At 35.8% G+C, this 19528-nt stretch overlaps 3 protein-coding genes and 1 pseudogene across 3 annotated transcripts in view; 1 reads left to right on the top strand and 3 right to left on the bottom strand.

Annotated features, from left to right (window-relative positions):
• LOC111803947 (heavy metal-associated isoprenylated plant protein 39-like) overlaps positions 1-173 on the top strand; it is a 1549-nt gene extending 1376 nt beyond the window's left edge. The window contains exon 4 of the mRNA XM_023688573.1: positions 157-173. Coding sequence (XP_023544341.1) covers positions 157-173 — 17 coding nt within the window. The remainder of the gene's footprint in view (positions 1-156) is intronic.
• A 3803-nt stretch (positions 174-3976) lies between these two features.
• LOC111803938 lies at positions 3977-8807 on the bottom strand (annotated as a pseudogene).
• A 1365-nt stretch (positions 8808-10172) lies between these two features.
• Positions 10173-16632, bottom strand: LOC111807362 (1-aminocyclopropane-1-carboxylate synthase-like). Its single transcript, XM_023693063.1, is given in 9 exon segments — positions 10173-10655; positions 10657-10693; positions 10696-10819; positions 10912-11500; positions 11784-11856; positions 11925-12033; positions 12212-12343; positions 12438-12465; positions 16405-16632. Coding segments are annotated over 9 exon segments (1473 nt in total). The 5' UTR covers positions 16548-16632; the 3' UTR covers positions 10173-10417.
• Positions 13391-16431, bottom strand: LOC111807348 (2-C-methyl-D-erythritol 2,4-cyclodiphosphate synthase, chloroplastic-like). The gene is made up of 3 exons (XM_023693040.1): positions 16036-16431; positions 15651-15781; positions 13391-13834 (listed from the first exon to the last, which is right to left on the bottom strand). Exons 1-3 carry the CDS (start codon positions 16379-16381, stop codon positions 13601-13603), a joined length of 711 nt encoding a protein of 236 aa, XP_023548808.1. The 5' UTR covers positions 16382-16431; the 3' UTR covers positions 13391-13600.
• Positions 16633-19528: the final 2896 nt, after the last annotated feature.

Raw genomic sequence — 19528 nt, 5'->3', positions numbered from 1 at the left:
TTTTTTTTTTTTTTTTTTTTTTTTTTTTTTTTTTTTTTTTTTTTTAATGGGTATGATGATGAATTTATCATTTCTTGTTCTTGTGAAGAAATATTTCACTTATAAAAGGTCTATCATACTATTTTCGTTATCAAATATATCCATTATTTCTCGTAGTACCAAGTGGTGCTTAAGTTTATATGGTTGACGATGACGGTGACTATGTACTCGAGTTGATAACCTATGAAGCATGGGATAGAGCTCTTATGATTTTTGTTTTTTTTAAAAAAAGATTGAATTAAGTTGAATCTCGATCACACGGACCTATGTGCCCGACATGGGGCCGACCAAGGAACTTGGGCTTCGACCCAAGTTTTCTTTCTCTCTTTCGTTTGGTGGACCGACTTCTTTCATGCTTTGGTTCGTTTTAGTTCGTGTTGGATTTTTTTCTTATTTAATTCTTGATTTTTTTTGTATTTTATGTTTGTTATGGTCTAATTTTACTCCTAATATTTGAATTTAAATTTTATTAGAGAAAAAATAAGCCACTTACGAAAATATATTTGTGTGAGATCCCATATCCATTGGAGAGGAAAACGAAATATTAGGGGTGTGAAAACTTCTCTATAGTATACGCGTTTTAAAATCATGAGGCTGACAAGTATACATAACACGCACTCGGTTGTTACGGTCGGTGTGTTTATTTGTGTAATTTCAAAAAAATTTATTTTTGTCCAAAATTATTGGACTTAAAAAAAAAAAAAAAAACAATATTATCTTTTTATTATTATTTTATTTGAAGAGATAAGAATATATTAATTAATTGGCTTAAGTTAGATAGACTATGGTAATCAAAGTTAACAATCATTTTCTTAAAATATAATATTGAAAATGGAGTTAGATATGTATTGTTTTAAGTTGGTAAAACTAATATATACTAAGGTCACAATTAATAATTATATGAATAAAAAAATATACATGAAAACAACTACTTAACAAGTTTCTATATTAATAATAATAAGAAAAGGTTAAAGTTTCTATCATTTAAGTTAACCGATGATTATCACAATCAAAATAATTAAGACAGCCTAATTACTTTTTGATGTTAAAATTTGATCTTATTATTTTAAACACAAATGCATTATATTTTAACCATTATTATTTTTCTTAAATTTGGTTCATTAATATTCAAGTGGGCAGTTTACATTAATGACCCTGACATAAAATAAAAACATATTTTATTTTGTGATCAAAGTTTACATTAATGACCCTGACATAAAATAAAAACATATTTTATTTTATGATCAAAGTTACTGTTAATAAATATTGTTCTCTTTGGAGTTTTCTCTCAAGATGTTTAAAATACGTTTGTTAGAGAATTCTTATAAAAAATGTTTCGTTTTATTCTCAAACCGAGGTGAAATCTTACACGTCAACTCATTAGTTTAACTTCAGTCCATTGTCCAGATCATAACTAGGATGCTCATCCATGTCAGTGAATGAAGATTGTATTGTTGTATTACGTTTTGTTGATCTCAATTATGGTCGTAAAAATTCACAACTTTATAATGAAATTAATATGAAACGTCCTACGCATTTATTACTAAACAAAACCAAATCAAATTCAAATTCTATTACAATAAAAACTCTTTGACCAATTAAACCACTATTTTCAGTCATGATAAGAACAAATAATAAAAATGGGTTATTTCAGTCATGGTAGACCAAAAAGCTTGGTCACCCGACCTTATCATAAAAAAATAAAACCAGAAATATATTTATTTATTTATATTATAAAGTATTACTTATGTCACGAATTGCATTATTTAATACTTTAATTTCCAGAATGCGTAGGTGGCTATGTTTCTGATTGGTCTTGTCCAATGATGTCCTGTCATTGTTTTAATATTTTCTATTTCATTAACCTAATTAAAATAAATAACTTAAATAATTGATGTCACATATCACATCACACTCTCAAAATACAGCCCACCCATTCTTACCTTATCTTTTTTTTCTTTCATTTCCCCCCCAAAGTTTCATTTATTTCTATTCTGACCCCACTTTGATTTTCTTATGGACTTATAACTAATATATATATAGTTATAAATATTTGACTTATTATATAAGTTGGACCCAATGAGATTTGGTATTAAAGGACCATATCATCTATTTTGTTTTTTTTTCCTCTTATTTGAAGTATAATTAAATTTATTTTTTTGAGAGCGTTTGAGATGCGATCAAATATTCAATTATTCACTATCATGTATTTCAGAACTAAAAAAACGAGAGAAATAGAATCTAAAAGTGCGTACTTGTAAAAATAAAAATTCATCAAATATAACATATAAAATTGAAATCTCCTACGTAACGACATCGATATCGACCTTGCCAAAGATAACGTGGAGGGCAAAGAATAATGAAGAAGGAAGCAAGTTGTGTGTATTATTGTATAAGGAAAGCTTCTTTGGAATGAAAAGACAATGCATAGAACACTAGGGGACATAGTAAGGAACATCACAACCAACCCAACAACCACTACCTTAATAAATGAGATGAGTTCGAGTTATTTGATGTAATGTAGGCATGGTCATGTCCCAACAAAATAAACGAGAGTAAAGCTTACTCAAACAATAACTATTATTGAAACAAACAATTCAAGGCAATCTTCTTGCTATTCATTTGTAAGATGTAATAACCCAATCTCTTTTCAATATCAAATAACGTCTATTATTTAAGAAAACAATGCTTGCCCACCAACTAATTCGTTAGAGCTCTTACCCGCTCTTCTAAATTGCCTTATTTAGTTGAAGATTCAAACATTTAACTCGGGATATAAGTAAGATGAAGAACGTTATAATGACACTGAGATCTTTTGAGTTAAATCAAAAGCAAATTCGAAGTGGAGGGAGAGTTTGTCAGGATAAGAGTAAAATACAACCTTTTGCTCGAGGGAAGAATTGTTGGTGTGAGATCCCACGTCGGTTGGAGAGGAAAACAAAACATTTGTTATAAGGAGGTGGAAACCTCTCCCTAATAGATGCATTTTAAAAATGGTGAGGTTGATGACGATATGATCGGGCAAAAGCGATCAATATTTGCTAGCGATGGGATTGGATTGTTATAAATGATATAAGAGCCCTGGACGGTATGCCAGCAAGGACACTGGACACTCAAGGAGGGTGGATTGTGAGGTTCCACAACATTGGGGGAATGTGCCAGTGAGGAGGCTGGGCTTCCAACGAGTGGATTGTGAGATCTCACATGGGTTGGAGAGGAAAATGAAATATTTCTTATAGGGGTGACCTTGTTGATCGAATATCTCAAGGCAAGAACATTGTCTGAGATTCGAATCACTCCACAAGCAAGATCGATCATGTCTAGCTTGAATGATTCTTGTTGATCAAATATCTCAACGCAAGAACACTTGATTGAGATTCGAATCACTCCACAAGCAAGATTGATCATGTCGAGCTTGAATAATTCTACATGCAACCTAAACTACATAAAATTGCAAAGAAAGTTAGCCATTGGCTAAAGAAGAGCACAAATGCTTTTTTACTATATTTTCCAAGTCTGCTTACAAATACAACATACAACATGGCTTTATATAGCCTCAAAATGAAACTATTAAAGGCATATCAAAAGTTGTAACATTCATGAATGACCATAATGAGCCATTATGTAAATGTAACCTAAATTAAATAAAAAGTCTTAAAATACAATAACTCTAAATTATTCTAAAGTGTAACCCACCCAAAATTTGCAACAATCAAACTTCATTTCTTCTTCAATGTAGCATGAATTGAAACATCTTTTGATAATTTTGACAATCGTTTCTTCACATCTTCATTGAAGTATATTGTATGATTGATGTCTCTTGGTTCATATCATCTCCTTAATAAACGTGTTTTAAAAACCGTGAAACCGACGATAATACGTAACGGATCAAAACAAACAATATCTACAAACGGTGGGATTGATTAGAAGTTGCACATATGGAAAGCAAAGTTGTTTGTTATTGGTTTATATGAATGGTTCTTACAAGTTGTAACAAACCCTCGTTTACTTTTCACCCATCCATTTGATGAGTGAAAAACGAGTAAAAACAACCCAAATACAAAACCCACAACTCACAAATTATTACAAACAAAAATGGATGAATCAATCAATCAAATAAACCACCCCTAACAGTTAAACAAGTAACTTTTGTTAAGCTTGTCAAAACATCCATATCTTCCGCTTCCGCTTCAAGTTGTAGCACGCAGCATTGGCGACTGAGGCAATGGCGAGTGCGGCGACATTATGTCCTCGAGCCTTCGTGACGACAGCCTAAGTTCAAGGCTGCTTTGGCGCCAGCAGAACTTCTGTTTCTTAATCTTCGTTGTTACTTCCTTGTTTTGTAGCACAAAGTTTCTAATTCTCGTTATGGATATCTCCATCGTGTTGTCGTCCATGTTCGCAAAGCAAACTCTAAACCATCCCGGCTCCGAGCAATGGAAAGACGACCCCGGCGACACGTTCAGCTTCACGTCGTTGATTATCACTCTCCATAGCGCCATTTCCGCTTCCAATGTCTTCTCTTTCAAAAGATGACGCAAATCCATCCACAAGAACAATCCCCCACTTCCTTTTAGATACCCAATTCCGACCTATGTTAACAATAAAAATTAAATTTTAGTTTAGTATAATCTCAATTTATTTTAAATTTTTTAATTAAATTTATCGTAACTCATTCACTAACCTGAGCGAGTCCTCTAGTAAAGTTTCGATGACGTGCAGCAAGTTTCTTAGCACTCCCAACAAGGAAGCTCTCGACAAACTCATCATCAGACAACATCGACGCAATCAAATGTTGTGTTTGCGACGACACGAGGCCAAAGCTCGACATTTTTCGAGCGCAATTGACGACGGCATCGTTATAAGAGTAGATAATACCAACGCGAAATCCCGGGAATCCCATATCTTTGGAGAGGCTATAAACGACATGGATCAAATTCCTATCACACTTAATGTCATTTTCAATGACTTCGGAGATACTAATGAAGCCAGGCTCAGCAAAGACAGTAGCAGCATAGATTTCGTCGCAAACCAAGTGGATCTTCTTTTGGTTGATGAATGCTACAGCAGTTTCAAGAGTTTGTCTGTCGTACACTGTGCCAAGTGGATTTGAAGGGTTTGTAATGAGTAAGCCTTTGATTTTGATGTTGGATTCTTCAGCTTTCTCGTAGGCTGTTTCCAAGGCTTCTCTTGTTAATTTGAAGTTGTTTGAGCTATTGCATATGACTGGAACTATTTCCACTCCGGTTCGCCACNATTTCTATTCTGACCCCACTTTGATTTTCTTATGGACTTATAACTAATATATATATAGTTATAAATATTTGACTTATTATATAAGTTGGACCCAATGAGATTTGGTATTAAAGGACCATATCATCTATTTTGTTTTTTTTTCCTCTTATTTGAAGTATAATTAAATTTATTTTTTTGAGAGCGTTTGAGATGCGATCAAATATTCAATTATTCACTATCATGTATTTCAGAACTAAAAAAACGAGAGAAATAGAATCTAAAAGTGCGTACTTGTAAAAATAAAAATTCATCAAATATAACATATAAAATTGAAATCTCCTACGTAACGACATCGATATCGACCTTGCCAAAGATAACGTGGAGGGCAAAGAATAATGAAGAAGGAAGCAAGTTGTGTGTATTATTGTATAAGGAAAGCTTCTTTGGAATGAAAAGACAATGCATAGAACACTAGGGGACATAGTAAGGAACATCACAACCAACCCAACAACCACTACCTTAATAAATGAGATGAGTTCGAGTTATTTGATGTAATGTAGGCATGGTCATGTCCCAACAAAATAAACGAGAGTAAAGCTTACTCAAACAATAACTATTATTGAAACAAACAATTCAAGGCAATCTTCTTGCTATTCATTTGTAAGATGTAATAACCCAATCTCTTTTCAATATCAAATAACGTCTATTATTTAAGAAAACAATGCTTGCCCACCAACTAATTCGTTAGAGCTCTTACCCGCTCTTCTAAATTGCCTTATTTAGTTGAAGATTCAAACATTTAACTCGGGATATAAGTAAGATGAAGAACGTTATAATGACACTGAGATCTTTTGAGTTAAATCAAAAGCAAATTCGAAGTGGAGGGAGAGTTTGTCAGGATAAGAGTAAAATACAACCTTTTGCTCGAGGGAAGAATTGTTGGTGTGAGATCCCACGTCGGTTGGAGAGGAAAACAAAACATTTGTTATAAGGAGGTGGAAACCTCTCCCTAATAGATGCATTTTAAAAATGGTGAGGTTGATGACGATATGATCGGGCAAAAGCGATCAATATTTGCTAGCGATGGGATTGGATTGTTATAAATGATATAAGAGCCCTGGACGGTATGCCAGCAAGGACACTGGACACTCAAGGAGGGTGGATTGTGAGGTTCCACAACATTGGGGGAATGTGCCAGTGAGGAGGCTGGGCTTCCAACGAGTGGATTGTGAGATCTCACATGGGTTGGAGAGGAAAATGAAATATTTCTTATAGGGGTGACCTTGTTGATCGAATATCTCAAGGCAAGAACATTGTCTGAGATTCGAATCACTCCACAAGCAAAATCGATCATGTCTAGCTTGAATGATTCTTGTTGATCAAATATCTCAACGCAAGAACACTTGATTGAGATTCGAATCACTCCACAAGCAAGATTGATCATGTCGAGCTTGAATAATTCTACATGCAACCTAAACTACATAAAATTGCAAAGAAAGTTAGCCATTGGCTAAAGAAGAGCACAAATGCTTTTTTACTATATTTTCCAAGTCTGCTTACAAATACAACATACAACATGGCTTTATATAGCCTCAAAATGAAACTATTAAAGGCATATCAAAAGTTGTAACATTCATGAATGACCATAATGAGCCATTATGTAAATGTAACCTAAATTAAATAAAAAGTCTTAAAATACAATAACTCTAAATTATTCTAAAGTGTAACCCACCCAAAATTTGCAACAATCAAACTTCATTTCTTCTTCAATGTAGCATGAATTGAAACATCTTTTGATAATTTTGACAATCGTTTCTTCACATCTTCATTGAAGTATATTGTATGATTGATGTCTCTTGGTTCATATCATCTCCTTAATAAACGTGTTTTAAAAACCGTGAAACCGACGATAATACGTAACGGATCAAAACAAACAATATCTACAAACGGTGGGATTGATTAGAAGTTGCACATATGGAAAGCAAAGTTGTTTGTTATTGGTTTATATGAATGGTTCTTACAAGTTGTAACAAACCCTCGTTTACTTTTCACCCGTCCATTTGATGAGTGAAAAACGAGTAAAAACAACCCAAATACAAAACCCACAACTCACAAATTATTACAAACAAAAATGGATGAATCAATCAATCAAATAAACCACCCCTAACAGTTAAACAAGTAACTTTTGTTAAGCTTGTCAAAACATCCATATCTTCCGCTTCCGCTTCAAGTTGTAGCACGCAGCATTGGCGACTGAGGCAATGGCGAGTGCGGCGACATTATGTCCTCGAGCCTTCGTGACGACAGCCTAAGTTCAAGGCTGCTTTGGCGCCAGCAGAACTTCTGTTTCTTAATCTTCGTTGTTACTTCCTTGTTTTGTAGCACAAAGTTTCTAATTCTCGTTATGGATATCTCCATCGTGTTGTCGTCCATGTTCGCAAAGCAAACTCTAAACCATCCCGGCTCCGAGCAATGGAAAGACGACCCCGGCGACACGTTCAGCTTCACGTCGTTGATTATCACTCTCCATAGCGCCATTTCCGCTTCCAATGTCTTCTCTTTCAAAAGATGACGCAAATCCATCCACAAGAACAATCCCCCACTTCCTTTTAGATACCCAATTCCGACCTATGTTAACAATAAAAATTAAATTTTAGTTTAGTATAATCTCAATTTATTTTAAATTTTTTAATTAAATTTATCGTAACTCATTCACTAACCTGAGCGAGTCCTCTAGTAAAGTTTCGATGACGTGCAGCAAGTTTCTTAGCACTCCCAACAAGGAAGCTCTCGACAAACTCATCATCAGACAACATCGACGCAATCAAATGTTGTGTTTGCGACGACACGAGGCCAAAGCTCGACATTTTTCGAGCGCAATTGACGACGGCATCGTTATAAGAGTAGATAATACCAACGCGAAATCCCGGGAATCCCATATCTTTGGAGAGGCTATAAACGACATGGATCAAATTCCTATCACACTTAATGTCATTTTCAATGACTTCGGAGATACTAATGAAGCCAGGCTCAGCAAAGACAGTAGCAGCATAGATTTCGTCGCAAACCAAGTGGATCTTCTTTTGGTTGATGAATGCTACAGCAGTTTCAAGAGTTTGTCTGTCGTACACTGTGCCAAGTGGATTTGAAGGGTTTGTAATGAGTAAGCCTTTGATTTTGATGTTGGATTCTTCAGCTTTCTCGTAGGCTGTTTCCAAGGCTTCTCTTGTTAATTTGAAGTTGTTTGAGCTATTGCATATGACTGGAACTATTTCCACTCCGGTTCGCCACCTCAGATCTCTATCGAATCTGCACCCATGTAAGGAACGTTCCGTTGTTAACNATGACTGGAACTATTTCCACTCCGGTTCGCCACCTCAGATCTCTATCGAATCTGCACCCATGTAAGGAACGTTTCGTTGTTAGCTAAATTCATTATTTATAAAGCTCATGCTGACTTGGACATGAAAATAATGACGTGGACTTGTTTGAGTTATATGGAAGAATTAGAAATGGGTAGCTGTCACTTTCATCCTTGTNCTGACTTGGACATGAAAATAATGACGTGGACTTGTTTGAGTTGAATGGAAGAATTAGAAATGGGTAGCTGTCACTTTCATCCTTGTTTTTTTTTAATGTGTTGGGACAGAATTGAAGAAGGTGGATTGGTCAATTGTGGGTCAAGTCAAACACATTAATAAGTCAAAACAAAAATTGANTTGAAGAAGGTGGATTGGTCAATTGTGGGTCAAGTCAAACACTTTAATAAGTCAAAAACAAAAATTGAATTAANAAGTGGAGGGAGAGTTTGTCAGGATAAGAGTAAAATACAACCTTTTGCTCGAGGGAAGAATTGTTGGTGTGAGATCCCACGTCGGTTGGAGAGGAAAACAAAACATTTGTTATAAGGAGGTGGAAACCTCTCCCTAATAGATGCATTTTAAAAATGGTGAGGTTGATGACGATATGATCGGGCAAAAGCGATCAATATTTGCTAGCGATGGGATTGGATTGTTATAAATGATATAAGAGCCCTGGACGGTATGCCAGCAAGGACACTGGACACTCAAGGAGGGTGGATTGTGAGGTTCCACAACATTGGGGGAATGTGCCAGTGAGGAGGCTGGGCTTCCAACGAGTGGATTGTGAGATCTCACATGGGTTGGAGAGGAAAATGAAATATTTCTTATAGGGGTGACCTTGTTGATCGAATATCTCAAGGCAAGAACATTGTCTGAGATTCGAATCACTCCACAAGCAAAATCGATCATGTCTAGCTTGAATGATTCTTGTTGATCAAATATCTCAACGCAAGAACACTTGATTGAGATTCGAATCACTCCACAAGCAAGATTGATCATGTCGAGCTTGAATAATTCTACATGCAACCTAAACTACATAAAATTGCAAAGAAAGTTAGCCATTGGCTAAAGAAGAGCACAAATGCTTTTTTACTATATTTTCCAAGTCTGCTTACAAATACAACATACAACATGGCTTTATATAGCCTCAAAATGAAACTATTAAAGGCATATCAAAAGTTGTAACATTCATGAATGACCATAATGAGCCATTATGTAAATGTAACCTAAATTAAATAAAAAGTCTTAAAATACAATAACTCTAAATTATTCTAAAGTGTAACCCACCCAAAATTTGCAACAATCAAACTTCATTTCTTCTTCAATGTAGCATGAATTGAAACATCTTTTGATAATTTTGACAATCGTTTCTTCACATCTTCATTGAAGTATATTGTATGATTGATGTCTCTTGGTTCATATCATCTCCTTAATAAACGTGTTTTAAAAACCGTGAAACCGACGATAATACGTAACGGATCAAAACAAACAATATCTACAAACGGTGGGATTGATTAGAAGTTGCACATATGGAAAGCAAAGTTGTTTGTTATTGGTTTATATGAATGGTTCTTACAAGTTGTAACAAACCCTCGTTTACTTTTCACCCGTCCATTTGATGAGTGAAAAACGAGTAAAAACAACCCAAATACAAAACCCACAACTCACAAATTATTACAAACAAAAATGGATGAATCAATCAATCAAATAAACCACCCCTAACAGTTAAACAAGTAACTTTTGTTAAGCTTGTCAAAACATCCATATCTTCCGCTTCCGCTTCAAGTTGTAGCACGCAGCATTGGCGACTGAGGCAATGGCGAGTGCGGCGACATTATGTCCTCGAGCCTTCGTGACGACAGCCTAAGTTCAAGGCTGCTTTGGCGCCAGCAGAACTTCTGTTTCTTAATCTTCGTTGTTACTTCCTTGTTTTGTAGCACAAAGTTTCTAATTCTCGTTATGGATATCTCCATCGTGTTGTCGTCCATGTTCGCAAAGCAAACTCTAAACCATCCCGGCTCCGAGCAATGGAAAGACGACCCCGGCGACACGTTCAGCTTCACGTCGTTGATTATCACTCTCCATAGCGCCATTTCCGCTTCCAATGTCTTCTCTTTCAAAAGATGACGCAAATCCATCCACAAGAACAATCCCCCACTTCCTTTTAGATACCCAATTCCGACCTATGTTAACAATAAAAATTAAATTTTAGTTTAGTATAATCTCAATTTATTTTAAATTTTTTAATTAAATTTATCGTAACTCATTCACTAACCTGAGCGAGTCCTCTAGTAAAGTTTCGATGACGTGCAGCAAGTTTCTTAGCACTCCCAACAAGGAAGCTCTCGACAAACTCATCATCAGACAACATCGACGCAATCAAATGTTGTGTTTGCGACGACACGAGGCCAAAGCTCGACATTTTTCGAGCGCAATTGACGACGGCATCGTTATAAGAGTAGATAATACCAACGCGAAATCCCGGGAATCCCATATCTTTGGAGAGGCTATAAACGACATGGATCAAATTCCTATCACACTTAATGTCATTTTCAATGACTTCGGAGATACTAATGAAGCCAGGCTCAGCAAAGACAGTAGCAGCATAGATTTCGTCGCAAACCAAGTGGATCTTCTTTTGGTTGATGAATGCTACAGCAGTTTCAAGAGTTTGTCTGTCGTACACTGTGCCAAGTGGATTTGAAGGGTTTGTAATGAGTAAGCCTTTGATTTTGATGTTGGATTCTTCAGCTTTCTCGTAGGCTGTTTCCAAGGCTTCTCTTGTTAATTTGAAGTTGTTTGAGCTATTGCATATGACTGGAACTATTTCCACTCCGGTTCGCCACCTCAGATCTCTATCGAATCTGCACCCATGTAAGGAACGTTCCGTTGTTAACTAAATTCATTATTTATAAAGCTCATGCTGACTTGGACATGAAAATAATGACGTGGACTTGTTTGAGTTGAATGGAAGAATTAGAAATGGGTAGCTGTCACTTTCATCCTTGTTTTTTTTTAATGTGTTGGGACAGAATTGAAGAAGGTGGATTGGTCAATTGTGGGTCAAGTCAAACACATTAATAAGTCAAAACAAAAATTGAATTAAATTAAATTAAATTAAAAAAGAAAAAGGAAGGAGGCAAATACCCTGGATAATAAGGAACTGGCACTAGAAACGCTTCACCAGGATCAGCCAAACAGAACGCCACCGTTTCATGAGCTCCGGTTGCTCCACCACTCATGACANAGGAACTGGCACTAGAAACGCTTCACCAGGATCAGCCAAACAAAACGCCACCGTTTCATGAGCTCCAGTTGCTCCACCACTCATGATAACTCGGTCAGGATCGAATTTGACTCGGTCGCCTCTCACTTTTCCCATAAAATTCGCCACAGCCTGTTTTATTTTCCAATTAGTTAATCATAATTAAGTGGAAATTAAATTAATTAATTCGNCGGTCGCCTCTCACTTTTCCCATAAAATTCGCCACAGCCTGTCAAATTTTATTTTCCAATTAGTTAACCATAATTAAGCGGAAATTAAATTAATTAATTGGAATTAATTTAACACTTACGTTTCTAAACTCAGGCAATCCATGGTAGTCCTGGAAGATAGCTATGTCCTTAAACTCATCCAGCCCTTCCACAGAACAAATGGAAGCGTGTGGGTTGTTCTTAATCCAATCCTCCACGAATTCAAAAGAAAGCTGCAATTTTGAAGCAAACCCACCACGAAAAATGGTAAAAAAATTGAACCCAGAGATTCAAAGCCCAAAAAGGATCATTTGAAATGGGTGGTACCTGATTTTCAGCCAAACCCATTTGAATATTCAACATTTATACCTCAAATTTTTTAAGTTGGTGGCTTTTACTGATCTTGATGTTTTGAATTTATTCCTGTCGAAGTCTTTCTATAATTTCACTTGCCCAATAAAAATTACCCGACTTGAATAATGACATGATTGCTTTTAACAACTGTGTATCGAGATTAAAATTGTTTGCTTTCCCGGTCCCACTTCTTATTCGGTGAGATCCTCTTTATAAACGCGTGAGTTCCTCTTACTTCATCGATATTATTGTTAATTTATACCGTTCACATTTTTTTTACTATACCCATAAAAATTAGCTAACAATATTTTCGAACAAAATTTGTTTCGACAATAATAATATGATATACAGTTTTTTTTTTGGAAATTATGGAAGAGAATGAGGAGTACGCTAATTAGGCAAACTAGAGAATGTCAGAAAAAAAAAAATTTGAGAGAAATTCCTCGTATTTTTTTTAACAAGGATTTTTGTATATAGATGTCCATTTTACCTGTCGAGACCCGCCCCAATTAGAGAGGGGATTCACCGTTTAGACGGGGAACGGGGGAGGGAGTAGAAAATATTTTTTTTCTGTTAATAAATGAAGTCAAAGACGAGATTATATTCTTTGTCTCTATCCCCGTCTAATTACCCACCATAATATTAAAATTTAAATTTTTAAAAATTATATGTGTAATATATTATATATATATATATATATAAAAAGTCAAGGACTATCCCATCTAATTACTCACCATAATATTAAAATTTAAATTTTTAAAAATTTAATGATTACCGGCTATAATATGGTCCAATTGGACATTAAATATGGTCCAATTTTACAAAATTCGACTCAGATATAATTAATGATTACTGGCTTTAGACAAAATGGAAGAGTAATTTCCACCTCATCTTTACATCTTTCACACACCAAGAACAAGAAGAAAAAAAAAAAAATAAATAATAATAATTGTAGCCAATTTCTAATGTTCTTCACCATATCATTTTCATTTTAACGTTGTTGAATGATTAAAACGTTTAACTGTGGAAGGGAGGGGAGATTCAAAGTATTGACACTAAAGCAAATTCCACTTGAAATGGAGCAGTGTTGTTGCTATTACACTAACAAAGCAGCAGCAGCAGTAATGGTAGGGGTTCTATCTCCTCATTAGGAGGACCACCGTATGGGCAGCAATGCTTCGGTTTTCGCCGAGGCTGTCGACCTTCTCGTGTGTTTTTGCCTTCAGATTCACGACAGATTGGTCGGCTCCCAGAAGATCGGAGAGGTTTGCTCGGATAGCTTCCTTGTGAGGGCTAAGCTTTGGTCTTTGGAGTATCAATGTGGCATCCAAGTTTCCTATCTCATAACCTGCCTCGTGCATCAGTCTCACCTGGAATATCACCCAAAATTAACACCAAACATCCTCATCAATCACAAAATGGAACATTATTTAGTCTAAAATAGACCGAATTCAAACTATTTACTTCGACTTCCGTTTACTAGATGGATTCATCGGCCTCAAATTCCATGGTGTTTTAATATGCTCATACGAGATTAGAGGAGAAAGTCTAAAATTTTGTACCCCTACAATGTTCTATGTGTTCACTTTGGGATGATATTTAAGCACACATGAATCAATAGTTTAACAAAGATTGAAGAACTACAGAGCAGGTGAACAAAGGTCTCTCATTATTGATTACCTTTCCCAGAGACTCATTAGGGATGTTTACCTCACCATTCTTTTCTTTATCTGCGAGTGTCCAAGCTAGCTTACGTGCACGTAGATCTTTTATCTATGAGTGTCCAAGGTAGCTTACGTGCACCTAGATCTTTTATCTAGGAGTGTCCAAGCTAGCTTATGTGCACCAAAATATTTCACACAAGACAGACAACTACATGACCCTACTACAGAAACATATGGTATTTTTCGGAGGGGGAAGTAAACGAGAAATCCAAGGTTATAAGATTTGCAGCTTTTCTTCTCTTTTGATACAAATGTGAATCGGAAAATCCTTCCGCACTTCCTTTTGGTTTTGAAGAATTTCTTAGGCTCCCCTGTTTGTGTAGAACTTCCTTTCTCTGCCCCTCGCTTTTGAAGTGAGGATCCCTTAATGAAGTATGCTTGAGGCATGTGCCTAAACACCTTAAGGTAGGCTCCCCTGTTTGTGTAGAACTTCCTTTCTCTGCCCCTCGCTTTTGAAGTGAGGATCCCTTAATGAAGTATGCTTGAGGCATGTGCCTAAACACCTTAAGGTAGGCTCCCCTGTTTGTGTAGAACTTCCTTTCTCTGCCCCTCGCTTTTGAAGTGAGGATCCCTTAATGAAGTATGCTTGAGGCATGTGCCTAAACACCTTAAGGTAGGCTCCCCTGTTTGTGTAGAACTTCCTTTCTCTGCCCCTCGCTTTTGAAGTGAGGATCCCTTAATGAAGTATGCTTGAGGCATGTGCCTAAACACCTCAAGCCCGTAACGGCCCAAGCCCACTGCTAGTAGATATTGTCCTTTTTGGGTTTTCCCTTTCGAGCTTCTCCTCAAGGTTTTTAAAACACGTCTGCTAGGGAGAGGTTTCCACACTCTTATAAAGAATGTTTCGTTCTCCTCCCAACCAATGTGAGATCTCACAATCCACCCTCTTTTGGGGCCCAGCTCCTCGCTGGCACACAGCCTCATGTCCACCCTCCTTCGGGACTCAGCCTTCCACTAGCACATCACCCGGTGTCTGGCTCTAATACCATTTGTAACGGTGCAAACCCACCGCTAGCAGATATTGTTCTCTTTGGGCCTTCTCCTTTGGGATTCTCCTCAAGGTTTTTAAAACACGTATGTTAGGGAGAGGTTTCCACACCCTTATAAAGAATGTTTCGTTCTCCTTCCCAACCGACGTGGGATCTCACAAAGCCTATCTTCCAACAACATTCACATCAATTTTTCTTTCTTTTAACGAAGAAATTCATTAATATTCTCTAAAAGTCATTCATTTTTCCCTACAACCTCAAATAAAAGCTCTACTTTCTTATACTTTTCATCCTCTCATAATTGGTCATACTAGTCCCCCTAAAGTGAACTTCAAGCAAACATAAAGGTATCATAATATCAAGTATGAAAGCGAAGCAACCAGAGAATCCTAAGATCATTTTAAATTAATCAAGGCAAAGAGGATAACAAAACTTGGCAGTGAGTTTGAATTTGGTATGCCAGAACTACTTACAGCTTCTTTAATGAAAACAGATGAAGGGGCACCCTTCCATTTGGGATCTGAATCTGGAAAGATTTGTCCAATATCAGGAAGCCCCAAAGCACCCAAAATTGCATCAACCACACAGTGAAGTAGAACATCCCCTAAATCAACAAAACAAAGAACCACTTCAAAATTTAAAAGTTTGTAAATATAAAATTCCCTCATTCCATGTAGAAATTTAGAATTCGTCATTGCTGCAATCAAGAAATGAATGAAACCAACAAAATTGAGCCAATTATTTAAAGAATTAGAATACAAACAATTAAGTTCGTAAGAAGATTCCCTAATTCTTCAGCAGAACAGCAACCAACAAGAACACAGAAACAGGAAAACAAACTAGAAGCAAAGAAATTACCATCGGAATGAGCCTCGCAGCCTCTGTCATGGGGAATATTAATTCCCCCAATAATCAAAGGATACCCAGGCTCCAACCTATGGAGATCGAACCCATGTCCAATCCGAAACGGCAAGGCTTTAGACCGAGAATCTGATGCGGCAGCCCGATCAGAGTCGACGGCGGTGGCCGCCTCCACAGAGGGAGAAGCGGCAGAATTCACACGGATGGAAGGGCGCGAAGAGGAGGAGGAAACAACATTGAAATTTGTTCTGGGGAAGGAACGGGGGTAGACGGAAAGAGAAAGTGATTGGTGGGAGGTTGTGGCGGTGGTGGCAGAAGCGAAGACGGGGAAGGGGACAGCCATGGAAAGGGCAAGCGAAGAGGTGAGTGGAGGTGGGTTGTGTGGTTGACTTGTGTTGGNCAGTGTCGTAGGCCTTCCAGCCGTCGAAATAAGGAGAATCCTCGCCGTGGCCGTTGCCTTTGGCTAGCTTTGAGAGTAAGTTGTTTGCATTGGTCGATACCAACACCATTTTCAGTGCAAAAAAGTTGGTTGAGAATTGAGAAAAAGAAGAGAAAGAAAGGAGAGGGAATTGTTTGAGCGATGAATGAATGATGCTTATTGGTGGTTGAGGAGATTGTAAAGAGGTATATATATATATATATAGATACAGATGTTGGGTCAGCCTTTCAAATCAAAGTTTTTCTTCTTACCGAAAGTGGGAAGAAAGTTCTCGATGCATTAGGGACACCACCAATGTCCGCTGGTGAAAATTGTCGGCTCTTTCTCTCACAAAGCTTTAGTTAATATTATACTTTGTATCAGTTGATTTATGTACCAATATATTACCTTTTTTATCTCTATGAGATTACTGCCCTATCATGTGACCTTTCCTCATCTTGAAATTCAGTCTTTGAATATAACAGTCTTAACTTACCGTTAGTAGATATTTTTATTTTTTAACTTTTACTCTCGGACTTTTGCTCAAAGATTTTTTTTTGTTAGAGAGATTTTCACATTTTTATAAATAATGTTTCGTTCTCCTCTCCAACGGAAGATCTCACATTAAGACATTTAATAAAATTCATGAAGTATTCGCAATAATCTATTTAAGAATAAGTTCCTATTATCGCGGAACAAAAAAACTAATAAACCGAAGCTCAAACAAAGAAGTTTAAGACACTCACGTGTCGGCCACACATACTGGTGATACGCACGTTTCTTCTTTACTCGTGGATCAAAATCATATTTAAACTAAACATAATTAATATACTTGAAAAAAAATGTTTTTTTTTTTTCACTCAAATAGTAATTGAAAAGACGAAACAAGAATTATTTTTTATTTTTTTTAAACTATTCAGCAACTTCTCAATTATTATACATTCTAAAAGGACAGTGTTTGGAGAGTAATTATTCAAAATTCAACTAAACAATAAAAAAGCTTACAACATGCTTCGATAATGTGTTCATCATTTTATTGATAGGTTTCACGTGTTAGATTTTAAACACGATTCTACGAATCAAAACCGAACGTCGGAACCGACATTTTGATTGATTTTAAGAATGTAATAGCTAAGAACGATCCAAAAAAGAACCAGTGAAAGAGAATCTGATAGCGTGGCCTTAATAATTAAGGAGAAGACAAGAGGAAGCTTGGGAGATAGTCCTAAGGTTTAGGTACAACACCTCCAAAAGGTGGCTGATATGGATGACTTTAAGGGAGGTGCCCTACACGACAAAGAGTGTAGGGCCAAGTGTCCCACAAACCGACAGATTATTCAAACAGTCCAACTCGGAATATCCAGCCTTATCCCCCTCGCACAGTTGGCACATATGACTTTAATTTAAACTCCATTTTTTTTTCCCAATATATATATATTTAAAAAATATTAATTAATTATAGAATCTCTTGTTGGTGTATCCCTTTTTGCCAGAAGGCAGGGTTTTTTATTTTATTTTATTTTATTTTATTTTATATTATATTTTATTTTATTTTATTTTATATTTTATAATTATAATTATTTATTAAATGTCCGCTGGTGAAAATTGTCGGCTCTTTCTCTCACAAAACTTTACTTAATATTATATTTTTCATCCCTTCAAAATTAGTTCGAAATTTGTTTGGTATCAGTTTATTCATGTATCAATATATCACTTTTTTATCTTTCTGAGGTTACCGTGCTATCATGTAACCTTTCTTAGTTCACGGCTTACAGATATTTTTATTTTTTAACTTTACTTTCGGACTTTTGCTTAAAGTTTTTTTTTTTTTTTGTTAGAAAGATGTTTTCACACTTTTATAAAAAATGTTTTGTTCTCCTCTCTAAGGTGGGATCTCACATTAAGACATTCAATAAAATCCATGAAGTATTCGTAATAATCTATTTAAGACTAAGTTCCTATCATCGCGGAACAAAAAAACTAATAAACCGAAGCTCAAACAAAGAAGTTTAAGACACTCACGTGTCGGCCACACATACTGGTGATACGCACGTTTCTTCTTTACTCGTGGATCAAAATCATATTTAAACTAAACATAATTAATATACTTGAAAAAAATGTTTTTTTTTTCTTTTTTTTTTTTTTTTATACTTTTTCACTCAAATAGTAATTGAAAAGACGAAACAAGAATTATTTTTGATTTTTTCAAAACTATTCAGCAACTTCTCAATTATTATACATTCTAAAAGGACAGTATTTGGAGAGTAATTATTCAAAATTCAACTAAACAATAAAAAAGCTTACAACATGCTTCGATAATGTATTCATCATTTTATTGATAGGTTTCACGTGTTAGATTTTAAACACGATTCTGCGAATCAAAACCGAACGTCGGAACCGACATTTTGATTGATTTTGAGAATGTGATAGCTAAGAGAGATCCAAAAAAGAACCAATAGAGGAGAATGTGATAGCGTGGCCTTAATAATTAAGGAGAAGACAAGAGGAAGCTTAGGAGATAGTCCTAAGGTTTAGGTACAACACCTCCAAAAGGTGGCTGATATGGATGACTTTAAGGGAGGTGCCCTACACGACAAAGAGTGTAGGGCTAAGTGTCCCACAAACCGACAGATTATTCAAACAGTCCAACTCGGAATATCCAGCCTTATCCCCCTCACACAGTTGGCACATATGACTTTAATTTAAACTCCATTTTTTTTTCCCAATATATATATTTAAAAAATATTAATTAATTATAGAATCTCTTGTTGGTGTATCCCTTTTTGCCAGAAGGCAGGGTTTTTTTATTTTATTTTATTTTATTTTTATATTTTATAATTATAATTTTTATTTTTGGAATTTATAACTCTGTTGGGATACAGCTTTTGAGACTGTGTTCGAATAATTTGAGAACTCATTGGGTGATGAATTATAAAATAATGGATTTGTGTTTTCTTGTCGCCTTTATTTCACGTTTATTAATAGTTTTATGTCTCTAATTTTTGTATTTTATTACTATTTTTTTTAATGTAAAAATAGCATCGCTGGAATTAAAAAAAAAAAAAAAAAAAA

This window comes from Cucurbita pepo, chromosome LG01, assembly GCF_002806865.2.
Source record: "Cucurbita pepo subsp. pepo cultivar mu-cu-16 chromosome LG01, ASM280686v2, whole genome shotgun sequence".
NCBI classification, from domain to species: domain Eukaryota; kingdom Viridiplantae; phylum Streptophyta; class Magnoliopsida; order Cucurbitales; family Cucurbitaceae; genus Cucurbita; species Cucurbita pepo.
The sequence above is the reverse complement of the archived record's forward strand: the minus strand, read 5'-3'. Positions and strand labels throughout refer to the sequence as shown.